The sequence below is a fragment of the Dendrobates tinctorius genome, unplaced genomic scaffold, assembly GCF_039654945.1.
Source record: "Dendrobates tinctorius isolate UK_male_01 unplaced genomic scaffold, ASM3965494v1 ptg000020l, whole genome shotgun sequence".
Taxonomy (NCBI): Eukaryota; Metazoa; Chordata; class Amphibia; order Anura; family Dendrobatidae; genus Dendrobates; species Dendrobates tinctorius.
The window spans coordinates 51911267-51926194 of record NW_027361688.1 but is presented as its reverse complement, the minus strand read 5'-3'; the positions used below and the strand labels follow the sequence as shown (position 1 = coordinate 51926194).

Below are 14928 nucleotides of genomic sequence, written 5' to 3'. Positions count from 1 at the left end.
AGCAGCCACTTCAATCTCCCCTCCTTCAGACAAATCAAACAAATGAAACATCCAGAGGAAGTCAGAGTTGCCTCTGCTTTCTCATCTCCTCTGGAATTTTTCTGAAAAAAGGGAAAGCGAAGAGACCGCTGGTTGGCTGCTGGCATTGCATGACATGAAAATGTTATGTAAGCCCCAGGAGAGCAGACATGGCTGGAACGGCACCCACACCACAGGTGAGAATACGTGTTATAATTTATAAAGGGGAAACATGGAGATTGAGCAAGGATTGTCCGAGTAGTGGGCAAATCCTTCAAGGCCTTCATGCTGCTATAACAGACCAATCGGTAGGTCCAGCTGACTGAATAATCAGAGGACACAGTCAGTTTAACAATTACTAAATGGGGTCAATGACCAATCAGGATTCCCTACTTCCTATTCAATGCCTATTTGCCTATTGCCACAAGCCAGCCACTGTCACCAAACCCTGGTCCACTTATTGGATTATAGTGTACTAACCCAGCTTTCTCCTTACAGCTCCTTTTGGATCTACCCTTAGATTCCTTGATTGGAAGTTTTTGCCTTCTGTTCTGAGACTTATGGTATTTAAGACCTGACCTTCTTACTTGCCTACTAGAACCCGCCTGAACCTCCTATTAATGACTTGGCTTGACCTAACAATGGTTCCCACATGCTTGCTCTTCTGATTGGCAAATACTCTGAGATTATAACTAGGCAAAGAAAGCCACATAATGAACAATGAATAAGATGTCCTTGTGAATGCATTCAAAGGAGTTTCCTCAAATTCTGTCTTCAGGAGCACAGCATTACCCTGTCTCCAAGCTTTGTGCTTGATGTAGGGTCATGCACTCTGGATGAGTAGCAGTCTGGACCAGCAGCATGGTTGCATCATTGGCCCAGACTGTGGACTCTAAAATGCTACAACTAAGCAAAGAAACCCACATCATGAGAATTGAAGACAATGTTCCTATGAATGTATTCAAAGGGGTTTCCCCAAATTCTGTCTTCTGCCATCATTGGTCCAGACTACGTACTCTCCAATGCTATAAGATGAGACTTTGCCTCTGCAGGAATGAAGAGCACAGGGGGCACTAAATCTTACTCGATCCAATGATGTGGCCAACTTCAGAGCAGCACTTGTTTTCGCTGCACTCTCGGTGCTCTTTGCCTAGGACCACAGATGATAAACTGCAGATGTGGCCAGGTAACCAATGAGCAATAAATAAAGGCATTAAAAATCCATCAGTTCTTGAGAATGGAAATAATTTTTCATAAGCGCTAAACTGCAAAAGTTGCTTGTTCTTGCAAAAACTTTGCGAAAATGAGACAAACGGTTTAACATTAACTACTACCTGGGCTTCCGAAAGATTCTACTAACCACAGTGGCTTGAGCAAGGTCTGATCCCAGAAGCCTTATTGAAAACAGACTGGCTTCTCTTGCTACTCAATAGTTGTTACATTCACATGGGGCATTTTTTTCCAGCATTTTTTTGCTGCTGAAAAGAAGTCGCGTTTTGCAGTATCGGCAAAAGTGCTGAGATTTTAGGAATCTTGTTCACGCGCAGCTTTTTTTTCCTGACTCAATTTGAGCACTGCAGAGTTTTTGAATATTGGCAGCATGTCAGTTCTTTCAGCATTTTTACAGCTTTTTTTTTTACCCAAGAAGAGTAACTTAACCTTTGTACTGCATTTTTGCAGCATTTTTGGGGAACACAACTAACTTTATTAACATGTAATCAAACATGTAATTCAAGCAAAAAATGCACCATAAATGCAGTAAATAACTGCAATTTTACTGCCAAGCATGAAGGTTTTGGCTGCAGAAAAAAAAAAAAACACTGCAGCATTGCTACTTGTGAACACAGCCTACAACTGCCCATTTCTTATCTCATAAACTGCCCCAATAATGAATGACTGTTAACAGCATGTACTCCTTCCCCTATGTCAATGCAGGGGAAATGTAGTATTATAACATCAGGTACCCCTACCTAAATGGATGCTGCAGGGGAAAGGCAGTATTATAACATCAGGTACCCCTACGTCTATGGATGCTGCAGGGGAAAGGCAGTATTATAACAGCAGGTACCCCTACCATTATGGCCACTGCAGGGGAAATATAGCAGTATATGTCTTTTGTTTCCCTTAAACAAATGAAAAGGGTCTGTCTTGATGAGATGACTATCCCTTTAACTGAAAAAAACACAAATAAATGCACTCAAAAACGAGAAGTTTTGAGACCTACAACGTCTATTTATGTCCTAAAAGCTATGGCCCAATACCAAAACAGCAAAGCCATGCACAAATTACAAAGTACAGTATATGTAAATAATTAAGAAAGTGCAAGAAAGAGGAATTAGCATTTTAAAATTATACTCTCAAAGTTAAAAATTCTATACACATATGTATCACATATTCTTGTTTTCAATTTTCTTTTTTTTTTTTTAATAAAAAAGATACAAAAATAAAGATTTCATTTATAAAATACAGTAGTTGAAAACTTTAAAAAAAAAGATCTACAGCCATGTTTCTCCACTATCCAGTAGTGGAAGAAAAATAAATGATATAAAGTCATATTTTAGAATATATTTAAGAAAAGCACTAGGTTTACTAAATCTATCCATGAATAGGAACCCTGCTCATTTATACTTAAGCTTTCCGCAGACTACATTAGTCGTGATTTGCCCTATAGACCCATTGGTAATATACAGACTATTTTATGGAGGCTATGCTTGCTCATGCCAGGGGTATCGCAAACCCCATAGTCCTATATTTTATTATTAACATTCTCTAAAAAAGAACAATGCCGACAACAGCATATAAGGAAGTTGCCACTAATTAACTTTACATAATATATCTTAACGTGTCTACAAAGGTGGGGCTTCCCCAGAAACAAAGAAAATATATATAAAATGAGAAGTTCACATCCATAGATTTTCACACACATTATATGTGGAAATGAACCCCAAAGAGCATTTACAGGTGTAGTTTTTACTGGGCCAGGCTGGATTTACTCAGCTCCCAATCCGCATGAATTCCAAAACAGATACAACTACAGAATTTAAAGGACATTTCAAAATGCAACTAGGATTGCCCAGGAAGACATTTGGCCATTTTGCCAGAAATCCAGAAACAACTACAGAAGCTTAAAAATCCCAAATTATGCAACGTACAAAAATCAAGCATTAATACCAATATGAAGCTGCCAAACTGACGTAATGTTTCAGGTAGGAAAGAACCTAGCATATTTCTGTCTTCTGTACAGTTCCAAAAAGTGGATATTTTTTCACTACCCATCATTTGTCTTAGAAATTCGATATTGCTGCTCGAAAAATGCATCACTTAAGTGAGATCCCAATAACCTTGGTCTTACAAGAACGAGATGTTCATCCTGAATTGGGTTAAATGTGGTGGCACTTGCCCGTAGTGCTGCTTCCAAAGACTCTTCGGTTAAATCCACATCCCAAGAATCTCTATATGTTTTATGCAAGTCAAGGCTTTCATCAATTGAAGAAGATAGTAATCCATTGTCGGTTCTATCACTCTCCTCTCCTGGAACATTTGAAGGAATTTTTTTTCCTGTAGAACAGACTAAATAATTGTTCTCTCCTGCTCTAGATGAAGTTTTAAGGAGAGACATTTTAGTAGAAGACTTCTTTTGCATGAATGGTAGCCTTGGCAAAAGGTTGCTGGCTATTTTTTTCGGTTCAATTCGAACAATTCCTTCAGATATCTTTCCACTGTTTAATGAGACTGTGCTCTTTGATTTAGATATGCTAGTTGCTACGTTTCCCACTGGTTGTGGTCTTGTCGTGTTTGTCACTTTCACATCCTTTTGCTTAGGTCTTGCTGATGGTATATTCTTGATCACCTTTGATAGGGACATTCCAGTATTACTTAAAGGCTTTGTTACCTTGGAATTCCCTAGTGGCCTTTGCAAAGCATTACTTGGCTGTAAGTTTTTTGTACTTGACACAACATTCCTGCATTTAGGCGGTTGTGAACCAGTGTTTCCTGTTTGCTTTGGCCTCTGGAAAGTCACACTTCCTGCAGATTTCTGTATTGATAGTCCATATTTTTCAGCTGGTTTCTGCTTCAATGAGAACTTGCTTCCCTTCACTTTTGTTCCATCACCAGAACATTGTTCGGTCTCTATTGGCCGGAGAGATGAATCATTTCTTGCAGCTTTTACTTTTTGTGTGGCCAAACTCACTATACATTTTGTTCTTGGCACCAATCCATCTGGCTTAGCTTTTGGTACAGCAACAGTTTCATAAGATCCCCGATGTGAAACATTAAGTTCATCCAGTTTTGATTCTTTAGGCTTGAGTTTAGGTAAGCTGCTCACTGCTGTTTTTGGTGATGGGGTATTTAGAGCAGGCTTCTTAGTAAAAGACTTTTTAAGAGTTGAAGATGGAGATATTCCTATAGTTGTGGGTCTCTTTGACATATGGCTGGTAGGCGTGACAACATTTTTCATAGATTCAGGTTCTGCTGCATGTGACTGTGTATGAAAGACAGGTTTGTGTGGACCCGAGTTTGCTCCTAGGACACTTTTTAGCACTGTAGATTTTGGTGGAGCTGCATACCTCAACAAAAATGATTTCTGGGATACAGCACTAATGGATGGTGTGTTAGAAGAACCAGCATTCCCCACTGGAGTTGGCCTTTGTAAAATGTCATTTACCCCAGGAGGAGATCCTGAGGAATTTTTTCTAAAGGCTTGTGCAGGACGTGATGTGTTTTTTGATATAGATTGTTGTCTTTGCAACAATGCTTTTCCTGTTACTTCTTGTCGTACTGCAGACTGCTTCTTTTTCACGTGTTTGGAAGATGTAGGATTAGTCAATGGTGGTATAGAAATATCATCATTCTGTGGACTCTCTGTCCTTTGTGGAGGAGATTTTCTCACACGAGGTAACATTGGAGATGCAGAATGTCCAATTGGTGGAGGACGAGGGAAAGCAATCTGTCCTGCTCTTGGAAGCCTTGGTGACCCAGAATCTCCTACAGGAGTTGGTCTTAATGAAGCAGTAGAAAACATAATAGGTACTGTACTCCTTTTATGGTTTGGAAGTAGTTGGGTTTGATTACCAAAAGGCAGTTGTCTCCCTGGGGCAGTAGTCCTCAATCGAGAAGTAGTCGGAGAAGCAGAAATTCCTACAGGAGCTGGTCTTGGACAAGCACCATCTCGTATGCTTCCTGGTGTTGGTGACGGCATGTTCCTCATTTGGACTGGTTTTAGAGTTGAATTCTTCATCTGCGGTGATCTAAATGAAGCAGCCACCAATCAGCTTTAATTGCTAGGCACGATGAAGTAATAATATGCATCCACCCTGCTTTTGTTGCAGCAGTGCCTATTATCCATGCATGCAATGGTGTAGAGGGTATAGAAAAATCAAATTCTAATTTTCATGAGAAATATATAAGCATCGTTCTCCTCAAAGCATGCATTGCTTGGGTGTAGCTAGTGCCTTTAACAAGTTATGTAAAGTCATTATTATAATTTCAGCAAGGTCAAGACTTCCTTCAATTGTCTGTTTCCAGCTGTAAAGTAATCTCCACCCTTTCCTTAACCATTGGCTCCAGGAAACTATCTTAGATTTCCATGGTTGGCTCGCTCTGTATACTTATCTGTAGGAACTCAATGTTCCCAGCAAAAAAGACCTATATGCACCTAATATATATATTAACCTCCTCCTATCCTACCCTACAGTATATAAAATAAAAAAAGTTAATTAATATACAATAGAGATCAGGATTGTACTAAAAAGAATTTTACTTTTTACAGCAGAAAATGTATTGTACCGTAATGTTCTTTAGGAATAATAATGCATGGGATATAAAACTAGTATTAAAATGGGGTTAATTTAAAAATCCCCTTCTTAGTTTTCCCCACTTAATTGCACATATTTTTGTGATTTTTTTAATATTTTCTCACTTTATTTAATAGCACATGCAGCATAGTTTATTTAGTGTGCACAGTGTAAAAAGGTATAGGTTGTTCACACACTATATAATGTATACGTATATGCATACCAAAAAAGCTCAGAACATGGGATACACACATTTGTAAAATTAAATATGATTAAATATAAAAAAATAAAAATCAAATTTTTGTTTGCAAAATTTACATAGAAGAATTTCAAAACTGTACTTAGTTTATACATAAACAGTATGAGATAGGAATTGCAATTATTATTTTTTTAAAGCAAATTTAAAATTAAAATTTGAATGATATTACTCTATGCTATAAATTTAGTGTATAGTTTTTATCAGAGAAATTTTAAGTTGCTTGCAAAGTTTACATAGAAGAGTTTGAAAATTGTACTTACTTTAGACTTTCTGGCGTTGACGTTGCTTCTTGTTTAATCATGTCAGGGGGATTTAAATACAATTGTGGTGCTTTAATATCTGTAGCACAGATGAGAGAGTCAGTCCTAGGACCAAACCCAGAGTAGATTTCATTGGATATCATTGTTAGTGTTTCCTGTGGAGATGGAGGACTGGTTGAAAAGGATGTGACTTCCTCTGTACTTCCAGCAAAGGAAGGTAAAATCGATAATGGAGAACACTGTATGGTATCCGCTTCCATCTGGACCTTGTACTGCTGGTAAGATGAGCCAGCCTGTGAAGTTTCTTTGTTCTGACTCACAGTGAGAAAAGGAATGGGATGAAAAGGTTTCCCAACCCCAGCGGAAGTATACCTAGAAGGTCCAGCCTCCGTCTCCACCCCTCCTGACTTCAGCTCTGGACATGAATTACAGCTCTCAGATTCCAAGCTGCTTCCTCTTGGAACAGTTGTTTCCTGAAGAGAAGAAGCCTTTTTAGTGGTGATTGAATTATGTTCTACACAAGCAGATGATGATGTGGTGGTGGCAGTGGACATTATAGGTCCTACAAACTGCTTACTCATCGTCGTACCACTTTTATTGAACACAGTTCTTGGTTTTGGCACCGGCCTGACCACTGGTTCCGTATAAACCATTTTTCCCTCTGTGTGATTTTCATTACCAGAGCTGCTGTCTTTTTCATCTCTACTTGGAAATTCAAGAGACTCTGTTTTCTCCATGGAACTTGAAAAGGAAAGTAAGTTTGAATCACCAGAATTGTTTCTCAATCGACTAATTATTCTCTTCCTGTGACCGGTGGCACCAACACCAATTTGTTGAAGGACATCATTGTCAACAGACAGAATATCTCTAACTCTGTGGTAGCCATGCTGCCTGAAGCTGTCCTGGTATCTCTCCAAATGGATGGCACAGAGCCAGTCTGCAATATCTGCCTCTTCATCAGCAGTGGACATCATGGCCAAACTGGCCAAGAATCAGCTTCTACCAGATAAAGTGCCAACTGAGCATTTTCACAAAAAGAGCAGGAGGACTCTAGAAAGAAAAAAAAGAAGAATCAAACACAGACTGTTGTAAATCTATAGCCAAAAAAGATGCACTTCCTATAGTATATACAAAATAACCAAGGGTGCTACATTACTAATGAAATATAATAGAGCAAAAAAAAGAAAAAGACAATACACATAGCAATGTGCTCACCTAGAAAGTATATATAGTTTATTAAAGCAACAGTTCATGCGCAAAAAACAAATTAAAGACAAGCTACATCACTGACACAATGAGTACATAAATAATATTCTACAAAATAACTGTACATATATAATTATACTAGAAAATAAACTGCAAAATTTATAAGAATCAATAGTAATAGCAGCACAAAGTTGTTTTAAAATAGACCAAAAAAAAGTTACCGTATGTGTGTATATCAAAAACTTTGTAAGCTACCGTAATAAAGTGCAAGTGCCTAAAGATGTTAAATATAAAGATAATTCCCTAGTGACCACCTCAAGCAAATATATAATAATATACAAAAAATAATAACCTGGTATTACCCTAATACCAATCACAAAGCGATATCTAGTTGTATAAAGTATACTGAACCCATAACATGAGATCCAAGCAGTGGGAGAATGAACAACAATTAAGATGTCAGCGAGAGGAGCCCACGGGTATCGCTGCTCATGGCAGCTTCATCAGAGGGAGGCTGTTCACTCATACTGTTGTAGTCTAGTTGTTACAATAATTGAACTGAATTTGTATAACACATTACTGGATTGCACTGTTGCAATCAATTGTATTCAATATTTTCTATGGAGTTCAAGTGTACTTTCCAATGTAAGAGTTCTTGTGAAAACATGCCTTGAAAGACATTGATGTATGTTTGGGATCATTTTCCTGTTGGAAGGTTCATTGATGCCCTCTCTTCATGTTCATCACAGAAGGCATGATATTTTCTTTCATAGAATCGTAGAGTTGGAAGGAACCTCCTGGGCCATCTGGTCCAACCCCCTGCTTTTAGGGTTTCCTGACAATTGACTGCATCCATCTAGTTCTTCACATACTGAAAGTCACCCAATCCATAGGAAGCAAAACAGCCTTTAAGCATCACCAAACCACTGTCATGCTTCATTGTAGGAAGGGTGTTCTTTTCAGTTAATGCTGCATTCTTCCTCCTCCAGACATACCGCTAATCTATTGTCCTAAAAAGTTCAAATAAGTTGTATCCAACCACAAAACAGATTCTCAACCCTTCTTTGGCTTATTTATATGATTTTGTGTATTTTAGAACTAACTTTTCTTGTGCTTTTAGGTCAGAATAGGTGAACAATTTGGAGTTAAAACATGGAGACTTTAGCGTTTAGTATGCGTCTTACCTTGCAAACTGAAACCTCAGTACCTGCTGCCACCAAATCTTGCTGCAAGCCTTGAGCAGTCACTAGAGGATTTTTAACCACCTTTCTGGTCAGAAATGTCATGGCTAGTGGTGGTAGCTTCCTGTTTCTGGCAGCTACAGATAGTGCAGCTCCTAAAAATTTGAACTTAAAAAATTTGCTTCCAACTGTATCTCTATGAACATTGAATGCCTTTGCTATATTTTTGGCAAAAAAAGGTGTCCGTTTTAGGCAGGCTGCACTGCAGGAATGAGGAGCCTTGGGATTCCAAAATGGTTTTTATTAATACCAACACTTTTCTGCACCGGACGGGCACCTTTTTCAAGGTATAAAAAACAAGTTTGCCATATTTTTATATCTTTTATTTTGTTTACACATGGCTATTTCTTTGCTAAACATTTTGGACCCTTCAATTCACATTCAAGAGAATTGAATTAAAAAATATTGGTGAATAAAAGGTCATCGTCCATGAAGAATGGGCTAAGAATCCTTACTAACCCAGAAGCTGATGCCTGGCTTTGCATCATCTTTGAAGAGAGTCATATTAGCCAAAAGTGCTCTACTAAGCAGTTGTAACAAATCTGTTGTCAGCTGTCCCGGGACCAGGGGCTCCTTACCAGTCCCTACCGCTAGAGGCACCCTAAGCTCACCCTGTTCCACGGATTACTTCTAAAGGTGAAGACACCTTCAGAAGTAGCAGCTATCGGATTGCTGATAGCTGCCATTATGCAGGCGTGGCCAGCACCATTTTCAAACTGATTTTCTTTTTTTTAGGAATTTATGGATAACATGAAAGAAAAGGATTACATACACATTATAAATGTGATCATGCTGCAGCGCAGGCACCACAGCTGGCGCCTGATTGCAGAAGGGGATTTTTAAAAAAAAATATATATATATAATATTGATTAGGTAAACTAGGGAGAAGGTCATTGAGGGATCAGTGACATGTCATAAGCCATACTGGTGAATACCTAATCAGAGCACTACATGAAGACCCCCCACAGTCCATCCCTGGAGCACGAGCATATCATTAACTCAAAACTGAAAATAGAGATTAAACAACAACCACAAGACAGATTTCATCAACCAAGGTATCATTTTAATCAGTATAACAGTGCCAAACTGACACTGTCTGTAGGTTACTGAGCACAATCCTGCTGCAAGGGTTCCTGTTATGAATGAGTCACCGGAGGAGGAGAAAACAAAAATACAAGCTAATTCCAGAAAACCAGAGAGGTTGGTAGCTATCGGATTGCAGACCCCTGATCCTATACACCACAACTAACAGTAGCCGTGGGGGGTTCCTACAGTGCCCTAGACCCCTCGTCACAGCCGGAGAACTACATAAGCCTAAAGAAGGAAAGGGGAAATCTAAACTGCCCCAGAGCAGACCCCAAAGCAATAGACAGCCCCCAACATGTATTGTCGGTGAAAAACAGATGAAAACACAAACACAGACAGAAAGACAGGCTGAGCAAACGATGGGACCCAACTAACTAGATAGGACAGGACAGAAAAGATGCTGGCTGCCATCCGCAAAAAACCCTACCAAAAATGTCCCAACCGTCTGATAGGAAAAAAGGCCCTGAAGTCGCTAGTCTTCAAAATCACTATATCAGCACTCAGGCATATTCTGAAAACAGAGCAAAGAGATCAACTGATCAGAGACAAAAATGGAATTCAGCCAGTCCCAACCAGGACTGGCTGAATACAAACACTAAGGAAACCAGACAAAATCTCATGGAATAATAGCCGGGCAAAAACTTAGCTTTTAGTTGACAGGAACTAAGCTGGATGCAAGAGCTCAGAGCAGAAAGGATCACCAGCAGCCCTGCAGGGCGTCGGCTGCCTTATATCCACTCAGAAATTCCAGATGTTCAATCACACTCTGCCTGTTCAGATGACAGGTTCTTCCCATCCCAATCAATTTCACTACTTCTCTTCACCAGCAGAGGGAGTTCATCAGACATCAAAGGTGAAGGGGAGAATTAACTCACAACAGTACCTCCCCCTTGAGGAGGGGTCACCGAACCCTCATCCACGCCACCAGGGCGATCAGAATGGGCCCGATGAAAAGCACGAACCAATCTTTCGGCATGATTATCGGATGCAGGGACCCAAGAATTATCCTCCTGGCCATAACCTTTCCATTTAACCAAATACTGGAGTCTCCGTCTAGCCAGACGAGAATCCAGTGTCTTCTCAACCTCATATTCCACATTACCTTCAACCAATACAGGGTCAGGAGGTACCACCACAGGAACTACTGGCTCAACAAACCTCTTTAACAGAGACTTATGAAACACGTTATGGATCTTGAATGTAACAGGAAGAGCCAATCGAAAAGAGACCAGATTAAGAATCTCCAAAATCTTGTAAGGTCCAATAAATCTAGGTTTAAACTTTGGAGAAGCCAACTTCATAGAGATATTCTTTGATGACAACCAAACCATATCACCCACCTTAAACCGGGGACCAATGGTCTTATGCCGGTTGGAAAACCGCTGGGCCTTTTCCTGGGAGAGAGACAACTTATCCACCACTTGGTCCCAAATCTGGTGCATTCTCTCCACCACAGTGTCAACACCTGGGCAGGCAGAAGACTCCACCTGCCCTGAAGAGAATCAAGGATGAAACCCAAAGTTACAAAAAAAAGGTGACATCAAAGTGGCCGAACTAGCTCTATTATTTAAAGCAAATTCGGCCAAGGGCAATAATGAAACCCAATCATCCTGATCAGCAGAAATAAAACATCTCAAATACGACTCCAAAGTCTGGTTTGTTCTCTCCATCTGCCCATTGGTCTGAGGGTGAAACGCAGAGGAGAAGGACAACTGAATTCCCAGCTTGGAACAGAAAGTCCTCCAAAATCAAGAAACAAACTGAACTCCTCTGTCAGATACAATGTTCTCAGGAATCCCGTGCAAGCGAACCACCTGTTGCAAAAACAGGGGCACCAACTCTGAGGAAGATGGCAACTTAGGGAGTGGTACAAGATGGACCATCTTAGAGAATCTATCACAAATCACCCAAATAACAGTCATTCTCTGAGAGACAGGCATATCAGAGATAAAATCCATTGAAATATGGGTCCATGGCCTCCTGGGCACCGGCAAAGGCATCAACAACCCACTAGAGCGAGAACAAGGTTTAGACCGGGAGCAAGTCCCACAGGACTGCACAAAATTCCTGACATCACGAGACAAGGCGGGCCACCAAAAAGACCGACTCACCAAATGTCTAGTACCAAAAATACCTGGATGACCAGCCAATGCGGAGCAATGAACCTCAGACATCACTCTCTTCCTCCACTGGTCAGGAACATACAATTTTCCAATGGGACAATGCTCAGGTTTGTCCTCCTGAAATTCTTCCAGAACACGTCTCAAATCGGGCGAGATGGCAGAAAGAACTACCCCCTCAACTAAGATGGTAGCAGGCTTGGTCACAATAGGAGAATCAGCAAACAAACTCCTAGAGAGGGCGTCTGCCTTGACATTCTTAGTGCCTGGAAGAAAAGAGACCACAAAATCAAAACGTGTGAAAAACAAGGCCCACCTAGCCTGTCTAGGATTCAAGCGTTTGGCCGACTCCAGGTAAATCAAATTCTTGTCGTCAGTAAGGACCACGACTTGATGTTTAGCTCCCTCCAACCAATGTCTCCACTCCTCAAATGCCCACTTCATGGCTAACAGTTCCCGATTCCCCACATCATAGTTACGTTCGGATAGGGAGAACTTTCGGGAAAATAAAGCACAGGGATTCATTTTAGATGTTACAGGATCTTTTTGGGACAAAACAGCTCCTGCACCAATCTCAGAAGCGTCCACCTGTACCTGAAACGGGAGTGAGACATCAGGTTGCCGCAAAACCGGAGCAGAAGTCAACCTTCGCTTCAGCTCCTGAAAAGAAAAAACAGCCTCTGGAGACCAATTCAGCACATCAGCTCCCTTTTTAATCAAATCAGTCAATGGTTTGGCAATACCAGAAAAATTAGCTATAAATTTACGATAAAAATTAGCAAAACCCAAAAACTTCTGGAGGGCCTTCAAAGAAGTGGGCTGAACCCAATCATAAATGGCCTGTACCTTGGCCGGGTCCATTTCAATAGTTGACGGAGACAAAATAAATCCCAAAAATGAAATCCTCTGTACACCAAAAAGGCATTTCGATCCCTTGACATACAGGGAATTCTCCCTCAAAGTCCGGAACACAGTCCGAACATGTTCCACATGAGAGTCCCAATCCTTGGAAAAGATCACAATATCATCCAGATAGATGATCAAAAATTTATCCACAAAGTCTCGGAAAATATCATTCATGAAGCGCTGGAAGACAGAAGGGGCATTAGTGAGCCCAAAAGGCATCACCAGGTACTCAAAATGTCCCTCCAGAGTATTAAACGCCGTCTTCCATTCATCCCCCTGCTTAATGCAAATAAGATTATACGCCCACCTGAGGACAAGCTTGGTAAACCAGCAAGCACCTTTAACTCTGGAGAATAAATCAGAAATCAGGGGTAACGGATACTGATATTTAACAGTAATTTTGTTGAGGGAACGATAGTCAATACAAGGCCTTAATGAACCATCTTTCTTGGCCACAAAAAAAAAACCAGCACCTAAGGGTGAAGAGGATGGTCTAATATGACCCTTCTCCAACGACTCCTTAATATAGGATCGCATAGCCTCGTGCTCGGGTACAGATAAATTGAAAAGTCGACCCTTGGGAAATTTACACCCAGGGCTCAGCTCAATTGCACAGTCATAACTCCTATGAGGAGGCAAAGACGCAGACTCATTCTCATTAAATACATCATAAAAATCAGCCAAATAGTCAGGAACATCATGCGACTGGGGAGAGGTGGAGAAAATAGGAGCGTCACTAAGGGCACACCGACAACCCCAACTCACCACAGACACAGATTTCCAATCCAAAACTGGATTATGGATTTGCAACCAGGGAACCCCAGAACGATGGTATCATGCAAATTATGCAACACCAAAAATCTGCAATTTTCTTGATGGTCTGGGGCGACCCGCATTACCACCTGAGTCCAAAACTGAGGTTTATTCTTCGCCAAAGGAGTAGCATCAATACCCCTCAAAGGGATAGGCGTCCGCAGAGGTGTCATAGGAAACCCACAACGTTTAGCAAAATCCATGTCCATCAGGTTCAGAGCTGCTCCCGAATCCACAAAAGCCTTAGCGGAAAATGTGGACAGGGAGCAGATCAGAGTAATTGCCAGAAGAAACTTAGGTTGAACACCACCCACAGCAAATGTGTGTGCAAAACGTTTCTCTCGTTTAGGGCAGACAGAAATAATAAGAGAGGCATCTCCACAGAAAAAACACAGCTTATTACGCCTTCTGAACTCCTGACGATGCGCCCTAGACAAAACTCTATCACATTGCATAGGTTCAGACATTTGTTCAACAGGTGGCAACACCTCTCGTGCAGTTTTGCGTTCACGCAAACGCCGATCAACCTGAATGGCTAATGACATAGAATCGTCAAGACCAGAGGGAACAGGAAATCCCACCATAGTATCTTTTACGGTTTCTGACAAACCCTTCCGAAAGAGAGCTGCCAAGGCACCATCATTCCAGGTAGTAAGGACCGCCCACTTTCAGAATTTTTGACAGTACAACTCTGCAGAATCCTGACCCTGGCTCAATGCCAACAGGGCCTTTTCAGCCTGATCAATAGCATTAGGTTCATCATACAACAACCTCAAGGCCTGAAAAAATGCGTTCACATCAGTCAGAATAGGATCATCAGGTTTCAAAGAAAACTCCCAATCCTGGGGATCGCCGCGCAGCAAAGAGATGACAATTTTAACCTGCTGCGCGGAGCTCCCCGATGAGTTAGGCTTCAAGGCAAAAAATAATTTATAATTATTCTTAAAATTCAGAAATTTAGACCGATCCCCAAAAAGCACATCAGGAGTAGGGATCTTTGGTTCAGCAGCATGTGAATGAGCAAGACAGGCGGAAATTCCCTGCACTTCAGCAGCAGTAAGCTGCTCCACACGATCAGACAATTGCTCAATCTCCATTGAGGAAAAATTCCCCCTACAGCCTCAGAGAAATAGAGGAAAAAATATACACCAAAAAAAAAAAAAAAAATTCTGACACTTTTTCTTTTTTTTTTTAACAATTCTTTCCTGCTATTGAGCACCCTAG

General features: G+C 40.7%; 1 protein-coding gene across 2 annotated transcripts in view; it reads right to left on the bottom strand.

The window, feature by feature from the left end:
- Positions 1–14928, bottom strand: part of ARAP3 (ArfGAP with RhoGAP domain, ankyrin repeat and PH domain 3) — a 238723-nt gene that overhangs the window by 141897 nt on the left and 81898 nt on the right. For both annotated transcript variants that reach the window (XM_073568037.1, XM_073568036.1), the window contains exon 2: positions 6333–7382. In XM_073568037.1, coding sequence (XP_073424138.1) covers positions 6333–7306 — 974 coding nt within the window. In that variant the 5' untranslated portion in view covers positions 7307–7382. The remainder of the gene's footprint in view (positions 1–6332; positions 7383–14928) is intronic.